The sequence below is a fragment of the Phodopus roborovskii genome, unplaced genomic scaffold (genome assembly GCF_943737965.1).
Source record: "Phodopus roborovskii unplaced genomic scaffold, PHOROB, whole genome shotgun sequence".
Taxonomy (NCBI): Eukaryota; Metazoa; Chordata; class Mammalia; order Rodentia; family Cricetidae; genus Phodopus; species Phodopus roborovskii.
Window position 1 is genome coordinate 89,740 of NW_026125754.1, and position 10,216 is coordinate 99,955.

The following is a 10,216-nucleotide window of genomic DNA, read 5'->3' on the forward strand; positions in this document are numbered from 1 at the left end:
GGGAAAAAAAAAAACAAAACACCTCCACCTCCGGAAAATTTCTTGGACCTGCTTTGAAAATACTGGACCCATCTATCCCGCTGGAGCAACCAGAGTGCCCGCCTGCCTGATGTTTATCCGTCATTACTGAGGCTCTGCCGGGGGAGAGACCTCCTAGAGTGACTGGAACAGACAGAGTTACAGACATTGAGCACCTCTCACAACTCTGTCCCCAGGAACTCCTTCTCAAACACACGGTTCCGGGACTGTCCCCTGCACAAGCGGCTGCGATCTCAGGACTTCCGCCTTCCGGTCACGAACTAAAGCTTCCGGTTCGTGGCTGTCAGTGTCCCCGGAAGACACACATGGATAACATGCTTCTAGTTCCACCCGGCCAAACTGACACACGATTTCCGCTTGTGAACCAAGGACGTCAGGCTTCCAGTCACTGACTTGAGCTTCACACAAAATGGTCCCCAGGAAAGGTTGCAACGAAGAGATGCACAACTTGAGTTCCACCCATGAAGTAAACAGGACGGAGTGCGCTGCGGCCTGAGTTCCGCTTCCGGCACATTACTTCCGCTTACGGATGGTGCAACATGCGATCCCCTGCCCACCGGGCGGCGATTAAATTGGATCCGCTTTCGGCCCAGGAAGGGAATTGATCGCATCGGACATTGCGGGCCCGATAGGAAACGCCTTAAGGGACGGGACTAACAGGTCCAAGTGAGCAGGTCAGAAACGGCTGATTCTGACCGCAAAAGAGGCAGCACAGAGCATATTCCCTGTCACTCATCGAGGCGGTAGGTGGGACTTCCGGGTGCGGCGAACAGGGCAGAAACAGAGATCGCAACCCTAGGTCCATGCACCCCTCTGGTTTTCGCTGTTTCCCTGTTTATGCCACGGTTGGCAGCAGGGTTCCTGTTGCCGGGGAAACCGGGTTGGGACTTCCGGCAACATGGTAAATCGGGGCGGGACTTCTGCGTGGGAGCATTGACCAGGAATTAATGACTTAGAGAGGTTCCCAGGGGATGGGCGGTGTCACGGGAGCCGTGATGTCAGAGGAATTACAGGCGTGGCCTGTAGGGCACACAGCTGTCAATCAAACACCTGTCATTCAGTCATTCATTCACTCATTCATTCAGTCATTCAATCAGCCACTCATTCATTCAATCACTCATTCATTTTGTCATTCATTCATTTATTCAGTCATTAATTCATTTACTCAGTCATTCACTCATTCATTCAGTCATTAATTCAATCATTCATTCATGTAGTCATTCATTCATTGATTCAGTCATTAATTAGTTCATTCAGTCATTCATTCACTCATTCAGTCAAAGGTCAGTCATTCATGAAGTAATTCAGTCATTTCAGTCATTCATTCATTAGCTCATTCATTCATTCATACATTCATTCATTTACTCATCCAGTCAGTCATTAACTCATTAATTCATTGTACAATCATTCATTCATTCAATCACTTCCTGTGTGTGCTGGATGCGGGACTTGCGGTCCCTGAGGCTAAGGCTCTGACATAGACAGGCAGTAGGCAGGATTTCCTGTTTCCTTTTACCTACACTGTAGCCCATGGTCATCTTGAACCCCGCTGTCTTTTTTGTACACCCAGGGGCAGGAAATAAGTCCCATCATCTCAGAGGAACCGGAATTGGTTGTCTCAAGCCGGAAGTGGACAATTTCTGGTCCCTCCCAGAACGGAAGTGAACCCCCCAGACCGGAAATGTGTGATCCTTTCAACATGGAGCTGGTTCCACTCACCAGGCTGCTGCAGGGGAAGTGGGTGGTGCTGGCGGTCCCAGGAGGCGGGACATCCTGTCCTCCATGGTGACTTCCAGGGGGCAGGGCCTGCTCTGGGATTGTCAGCTGTGACTTCCAGGGGGTGGGGCCTGCTGTGACTGACAGCACACCACCACCCCCCAGGGACTGCAGTTCGAGGTCGTACCCTCCCACTTCCAGGAGTCCCTGGAGAAGGCGAGATTTCCGGCTCCGCCCGAATATGCCTGGGAGACAGCAAAGCTGAAGGCTCTGGAGGTGGCTTCGTGGCTGCTCAGGGTGAGGACGGCCCCATCCCTTCTGGTCAGGTGGTAGGCCACACCCCTTCCTTTCGAGGCCCCGCCCACAAGCCTGCCCCGCCCTCTGCTCTGCAGGACCTGCACACTCCTGATGTCATTATTGGAGCTGACACCATCATGGTGAGTGAGGCCCTGCTCCTTCAGGCCCTGCCCGCCCTGCCCCTCACTGACCCGGCCCCTTGGCGTCTGGCTCCGCCCACTGCAGGCCGTGGATGGCTTCATCCTGGAGAAGCCAAAGGACAAGGATGATGCCTACAGGATGCTGCGCAGGTGGGCGGGGCCTGAAGGGGCGGGGCAGACCCACCCAGGGCAGAGTGGGCGGGGCCTCTGCATGGAGCTCCAGCCTCTGCCCACCCCAGCCCTGCCCCTTGCCAACCACGCCCTGTACCACCTTCCCTGGCCCCGCCCAGGCTGAGTGGCCAGCAGCACAGTGTCATCACCGGTGTGGCCATCTTGAGGCCACTGTGGCGGAGGAGGCAGCTTCAGGAGCCAAGTTCCACATGCCCAGAGGCCCCAGAGGCGGAAGGGGACCCAGAAGCAGAAGTGGAATTGTCACTGTTCCACGAAGAGACCCGTGTGACATTCTCGCGGCTATCGGAGCCACTGCTCTGTGAATACGTGGAGAGCAGGGAGCCTCTGTGAGTGGGTGCGGGGTGGGGTGGGTGGGGCCAGGAAACCTGGAAGTGAGGCCTGAAAAGGAAGAGCTGTCCCCAGCGGGCGTGGGTGTGGCTGAGCATGGCACCTGGTGTGACTTCGTCCCTGCCTTGCACCCAGGGACAAGGCTGGCGCCTACGGGCTTCAGGCGCGAGGTGGTGCCCTAGCAGAGCGTGTGGAAGGAGATTTCTTCAATGCCGTGGGGTTTCCACTCAACCGCTGCATTCGTGAGCTGGCTGCCATCTTCCCGGATGTGGGACCACACGTCCCTGTCAGCCAGCGTCCGGCCACACCCCAATAATGAGGATTGTAGATGGAGAGTGAGTATGTGAGTGACTGTCTGGGCGGGAATTCTGGTGAGAGAGTGACTGAAGGGGCGGGTCTTCTGGTGAGTTTGTGAAGCAGTGACCCATTTCCCATGATGCCCTTGGTGCATTGTGTTTGATTGACAGAGCAAGGTTCCCTCAAGTGCATCACTTCCCAGTGCTAGGACACAGGACATGGGGTGAGGTGTGTGGAGGCAGGGTTGGGACAGGCCCACCTAGGGGAGTACACCTAAACCCGCCCCTGTGGCCCTGCCCCTCCTGATGCCCCGCCCTCACCATCTCCATGGGTCCTGCCCTTGCCCCCACTGGGTCCTGCATGAGCAGCTTCACCATCAGATGCCTGTGATGGACATTTGACATCAGGAGCAGGGTCAGGGGGGGCCCCACCCCCTGCCCGCACTCTGATTTGCATATTCAAGAGCTGCCTGGAGACTCAGAAGACATCAAGTACAGAAACTGCTGGGGTTAATTTGCATGGCCACACCTCCAAATGACCTAACCTGCATGTATTTGCAGGTCAAAGTCCCAAACAGATGGGAATACTTGCATTCATTTGCATAGCAAAAGCATGCAAAGCAGCACAAATTTGCATATTAAAGTGTATTTCCGAAACTGGGGTTTGCTCATTTACATACTCAAATGTGAAGCCCCAATCAGACTTCCAGATTTTCAGGCACTGTGCTTATTTGCATAATCAAAATTACTAGTGCATCCTTTACATAACAGTTTAGTAGCCTCATTTGCATATATAAATGAGTGGCAGGTTTTTGCTGCTCAGCATCAGGCCCCACCCCTTCAGCACTACCCTAGCTCACCTGTCCCCTACCCCGAGGTCACAGTGTCCAAGGTCACAATCAGTGACCCTCTCCAGGCCCTGCCCTCAACCACACCAGGCCCTTCCCCACTTTCTCTCCTAGGGTCCCCGAGGGCAGGGCCGGGGTCTGGGTATTACCTATGGTGCAGACAGGACTTGGTCCAGGCAGTGACATCACAGGAAATTGTGACTGTGAGCAGGAAGTGCCCTCCTTCCCTACCCTCACCATCTCCTCGCCCAGCTGGGCATGGCAGGAGTCTCCTACCAAACTCTTTGGTTACCAAGCAGCAATGCTGGGACCAAAGGGCGGTGGCCATGGTGAGCAGGTTATGAGAGTAAAAACCCTGAGGATGATGAGTGTGGCCCCTGTGACATCACAGAGCTCACCCCTCCAGGCCCTTGTAATGTCAGTCACCGCATACCCTGCCCCTCTAGCTGTCAATCACTACAGACCCCACTTCCTGCCTCTGGGCGATGAGGTCTGCTGAGGGTGTGATCTACAGGCTGACTGGGCAGGGACCTGTCAGCTATCTTTATAAAGGTAGAGGGGCAGGCTGTAAGCCGAGGGCTGGATTTCCTGGCAAGGGAAACCTGGCAGTAGAGACTCAGGTCAATCATCAAGGGTGGGGCATGACTTCTGCTCGCAGATCGCAGCCAAGGCTGACTTGAGCCAAGGCCATCAGGAACTTTTGTAACTGCTGTGGCTGGGACTGCATTTCCCAGCATCCTATGCGGCCGCTTACTGCTTCGCTGCACAGAGACTTCTGGGTTTGGATGTTCATGTCCAGGACTGCATTTCCTAGCATCCTGTGCGGTCGATTCCTGTCTTTATGCCCAGGGATTTCCGGTTTTCATCTGTACCGGCCAGGGACTGTAGTTCCCAACATGCTCTGCGGTGGCTTTCTGTTTTTCAGTAATGAAACTTCCAGTTTGTAGTTTTTGGAGGCCCAGGACTCCATTTCCCAGCATTCTCTGTGGCCACTTCCTGCTTCCCTGCCCAGAGACTTCTTATTTTCATCTTTGGCAGCCAAGGACTATATTTCCCAGCATGATTTGTGTCCGCTTTTCAATGAATGGACTTCCGGTTAAAAACTTTGGGGTCCAGAACTGCACTTCCCAGCATGCTGTGTGGCTGCTTCTTTCTTTTCTCCCCTTGACATTCTCTTCTGGACTTCAAGGCCCCTAACTACAGTTCCCAGCATGTGCTGGGCTTGTTTCGATCTTTTTAGTTCCTAAACTTCTTCTGGTCTCTGAGGCTCCAGGACTCCATTTCCCAGCTTCCTGTGGTGCCGCATCCTGTTTTTCAGTCCTGAAATTCCACAATTTAAAGGCACATAGTAATTTAGAAATATTTGAGAATTAGAACAGTGAATTTAAGTTGTATGAAGTTAGCTTACATTTACATAAAGTTAAGTTGAAATCGAATGTACAGATATACTATTCAGGACTGGGTAAATTGAGAAGGACAAGAGTGTGAAGCTATGTATAACATAGTCAGAGAAAAAAGATATTACAGACAAAGAATAAAAGGCAAACGGTAAATGACTTACAGGTTCTGTTGGAGGCAGAAGCTGGCTAGACTCTTTCTGCCTAGATGGCTGATGTAGCAGAAAGAAGAACCATGGTGGGTAAAGCTAGGCCACATGGTCAAGATGGTGGCTGCCATAAACATATTCCCAACAGCTGAAAGAAATTGTAAAGTTTTGAGATATAATTTTGTCTTGAGCAGATGCTGCCTCAGCCCAGCCCACCATGCTGAGACAGGTTGCAGCTGGGGCAGGCAGGAGAATTTGAGCGTGCCGGGAAGAGAACCGAAACAAGTTTAGGGAAAGAAATTGTTTAGCAGAGATATAAAAAAAAAAAAAACACCTTCCACCTATTTGTTCCCTGGCAGTAATTTGAAAGATCCCATAAAATATCTGGATCTAGAGAGCCGTTACATGGCCAATTTGAATTATTTTCTAGGGGATATCTAGGCTGCTTTTCAGTACAAAGGTAAATAAGTCTGGGTGACTTTACAAGTGGCATTAAGTGAAAGGGTTTTAAATTTTCTATCAGGCATCCCAGTGGAGTGGTGGGGGATATTTCCTTGGTCAGTTTATTCCCCATGGGTGGAGTGAAAGTGACCATGCAGTCTTGGAACTCATCAGCCCAAGAGTGTGGCCACACGATTCACAAGAATGGTAGAGCTTTATTCGAAGCTCGTTAGCCCGAAAACGTTGCCAGGACCAACAGAGGCCGGAAATACTCAGGAGTCTGAGAGCAGAGCCAATATACCACACTGGGCTGTATGTCTTCTACCCATGGAATGTACCTGACCTTAAGGAATTGGGTTAAAATGTAAAAGGGTACCTTACCTAATTGAAGCCTGTGTGGGGTGGTATTTCCAGTGAACCGGGGGGGGGGGATGGTGGTGGAACGCTGGTATCTGAAACAAGATCCTGAGTGTTTCTGGCTGGCCGCCCACCAGCAGACAGCTGTCAGTGACCCTCACGTAGAGTCTTCCTGGGTTTCGGCACCAATGTTGTTCTTTTGCTGTGAAGCTAATGCCTAAGAAACACAAACGCGAGACTCAGCGCCCACATGGAGATTGTTGAGGGAAGGGAGAGAAAGAGGGGGTAGCTGGTGGCCAACTGAAAGCAGGAGAGAAAGAGGGGGGTGTGGGGCACTTGCTTTAAAAGGGAGGCTTGCACATGTGTAACTGAGTCCTCTGGCAGCCAGGTAAACCTTGAGCCTTCAGGTAAAGCTGATGTAGCAATGACATGGCCATGAGGGTCCTGCCCATCATCAGGGTGGGGGGGGGGGTCAAATGGCTGCTAGTTCCTAACAATCGGATTACTAAGCAGAGTCACTATTTAGCTACACATGTAGTTAAGTGTAAGCCACTAGTTAGCCACAAACTAACCCACTAGTTAGCCACACATACTAGCTCACTAGTACCCACACACACCATGCCACTTGTTAGCCACATACTTAACTCACTATTTAGCCACACATATGAGGTCACTAGTTAGACAAACACCTAAATCAATAGTCATCCCCACACCTTTGTCACTAGTTAGCCACAAAAACTAAGCCACAAGTCCATCACACAAATAAAGCAGTACTTAGCCACACACACTAAGACAGTAGTTAATCATACACCTAAGTTACTATTTAGCTACATGCCTAAGCAGTAATTAACCACATTGCCTAAGTCACTAGTTAGCCACAAAGCTAGGTTACTAGTTAGACACAGTCTCTATGTCTCTAGTTAGTTACACACAATATATCACTACTTACCCACCCATACTAAGTCACTAGTCAGCCACAAATCTAATTTACTAGCTAGTCACAAACATCAAGAAAATAGTCAGCGACACACACACTGAGATAGTAGTTAGCCATTCACCTATGTATTTCTATGTATTTAGTCAAATACACACCTAAGTCACTAGTTAGCTACCAACACTAGGTCACTAGTTATCCACACACATTAAATCAGTAGTTACACACACACATCCTAAATCTGTCTAAAAGAAAAACAGCTCACACTAAGGTGGTCCCAGGACATGGGAATCAGGCCTTTAATCCCAGCAGCAGGGATTTGGAGATAGGAGTGACATGGGTGGACAGAGAGAGGAAGATAAGGTAGAGGAGACAGAAGAGCATGCAGTGAGATGATTTTGATTGAGAAGTTAGTCTGAGGGATCAAAGCGATAGCAGTCAATCTGAGGAGGCAGTGTGAGGACAGGAACACATCGCTTGTCTGAGAATATGTAGAGATACCAACTCTAGTAGCCAGATGCTCTGATCTGTGATCCTTCAGTTTTCACCTTCCTCTCCCTGTTAGATTACTGTGAGTTTTTATTATTAAGACCTATTATAACTTGTGCTGGAAGTGATGTTCTCTCTGTGGAGGTGTGATATTTCAAAGTCAATAGAGGTAAAAATTATAAATTATTAAAGTATGTTAACTTTGTTTTTTGAAAATTACATTGGTATCTTTTTAATGTTTTTAATTTGTAAAATTTTTTATTATACTTATCAAACCAGTTCCCTCCAACTTACTCCAACACTCCTTCTTCCCCTCCCAACTTCCCGGGCCCCCAGCCACTCTCTCCTCCCATCCAACCAACACTATACACGTAGGGGGACGCCTTCCAGGAGGGGTCATCTAAATCCTTCAAGTCATTTTAAGTAGACACTAAAATGTCTCTCCTGTCTCAAGGTTAATGGAGTATCCCTCCATGGGGATTTTCCCCCAATGTCCTTTTTGCAACAGGGATACTTCCTAGTCCCACTCTCTGAAAACCGTTAGACTCCACAGGCCTTTTAGCTGAGACCCATGTTCAGGGGTCTGTGTCAGTCCCATGTTGGATTCCCAACTATAAGTCTGGAGCCCATTAGCTCCTTCTTTTTTTTTTTTTTTTTTTTTTGCATATAGAGTATTTTTTATTTAATTTTATATAACAAAGTCCAATTAAATGAAAACAAACATTTATACACAATATTTGGGAATTTGGGCGTCGTTCTTTCCAAACTACTTCCTGCTGGTAAGGGGCGCTGTCTTGGGGGATTCGAAGAAGATTCAGATATCCTAGCTGTAGTCTGTAGGGCTGTTTTGTCCAGCTGTTTGGAATGTAGGATCAGCTTGTACTCTGTTTCAGGCGGTCTGGTGTGATCAAACCACATTAGTCTGGAAGGAATCCACATCTTTTCATTTTCTGTGGAAACAAAAATAGAAATACTTTTCCCCAGTAACTTGTTCTTCAACTTAAATTTTGGAGTCAAAGCGTTTTTTTTTTTTATTATTATTATTATTTTACATGTCGATCCCAGTTCCCTCTCCCTCCCTCCCTCCCTCCCCCCAAGCCTTCCCTCCCTCCTTCCCTCCCTTTTGCCCTCTCTACCCTCTCCCATGCACTCTAAACACCCTCCCCTCCCAACCCCCACCACAATACAATATGTAGGGGAATGCCATCCAGTTGGGGTCATGTAGATCTGACAGGTCCTGTGAAGTAGGGACTAGGGCTTCTCTCCTATCTCTAGAATAAGGCAGTTATCCCTCCATGGGGGATATGTTTGCAAAGTCCTTTTGTGCACCAGGGATACATCCTGGCTCCACTGTCTGAGGTCTCTTAGACTGCTCAGACCTTCTGGCTGAGACCCATATTCAGGGGGTCCGAGTCAGACCCCTGTTGGCTTCCCCAGCTATCAGTCTAGTGGCCCTTAGCTCCTCCTTGTTCAGGTAAGCTGTCTCTATGTACTTCTACCGCATGGTCTTGTCCTCTCCATCTGCTTCTGGGTTCTAGTTTGACTCAGTGTTTATGTATGGGTGTTTGATCCTGTTTTCAACAGGCATTAGTTGAGGGCTCCATGGAGAAGTTAGTTGTTGATCTCACACTCCGGGAAGGGCATTTATGATAGCCTTTCCACGGAAGCTCAAATTGTTAGTTGGGAGCAGTCTTGAAGTGCTCTAGACCTTACCTTGTGTTCAATTTTATCTCCAAACAATATTGGCTCCCTCTTTTATGTTCTCTCTCTCTCTCTCTTACTATCTCTCTTTCTGTATGTCTGTCAGTCTGTCTGTCTGCCTGTTCTCTCTCTCTCTCCTGTCTTCTTTTCCTACCAGGGCTCAATCTTCCTAGTCGCAAATGTTTTCCTTTCCTCCCACTCATATTCTCCTACTTCTCTCTCCATTCACTGTCCCCCCCCCCCACTTCCCCTGTGCTCTGGGGGACTTGTCCTTTCCCATTTCTGTGAGGGAGTTTATATGAATCTCTTAGAATCTACCTTGTATCCTAGGTCCTCTGGTGGTGTGAATTATAGGCTGATGATCCTTTGATCTAGGTCTAAAATCCATATATGAGTGACTACATACTATTTTCCTCTTTTTGTGACTGAGTTTCCTCATTCAGGGTGGTTTTTTCAAGTGCCATCCACTTGCCTGAGAATTTCAAGATACCATTATTTTTTTCTGCAGAGTAGTAGTCCATTGTTTAGAAGTGCCACATCTTCATTAAATGTTCTTCAATTGAGGGGCACCTAAGTTGCTTCCAGGTTCTTGCTATTACAAATAGTGCTGCTATGAACATAGTTGAACAGATGTCTTTGTTGTATGGATGTGAATCCTTTGGGTATATGCCTAAGAGTGGGATTGCCGGGTCCTGTGGTAAACTAATTCCCATTTTCCTGAGGAATGGCCATACCGATCTCCCAAAATGGCTGTATGAGTTTGCACTCGCAACAGCACTGGAGGAGTGTTCCCCTTTCTCCATATCCTCTCCAAAATGAATCATCATTGGTGTTTCTAATTTTAGCCATTCTGGCAGGAGTAAGATGGTATCTTAAAGTTTTTTGATTTGCAT

The 10,216-nt window shown here is 48.8% G+C and overlaps 1 protein-coding gene across 3 annotated transcripts; it reads left to right on the forward strand.

The window, feature by feature from the left end:
* The first annotated feature begins 586 nt into the window (after positions 1-586).
* Positions 587-3,537, forward strand: LOC127217610 (probable bifunctional dTTP/UTP pyrophosphatase/methyltransferase protein). 3 transcript variants are annotated; one of them, XM_051178585.1, is made up of 8 exons: positions 587-782; positions 1,610-1,824; positions 1,921-2,052; positions 2,148-2,192; positions 2,278-2,342; positions 2,483-2,710; positions 2,847-3,054; positions 3,179-3,537. In XM_051178585.1, exons 2-7 carry the CDS (start codon positions 1,822-1,824, stop codon positions 3,025-3,027), a joined length of 654 nt encoding a protein of 217 aa, XP_051034542.1. In that variant the 5' UTR covers positions 587-782; positions 1,610-1,821; the 3' UTR covers positions 3,028-3,054; positions 3,179-3,537. The 3 variants fall into 3 exon arrangements, with proteins under 3 accessions (XP_051034542.1, XP_051034541.1, XP_051034540.1); XM_051178584.1 differs by having other exon boundaries at positions 2,847-3,046; XM_051178583.1 differs by having other exon boundaries at positions 2,847-3,537.
* Positions 3,538-10,216: the final 6,679 nt, after the last annotated feature.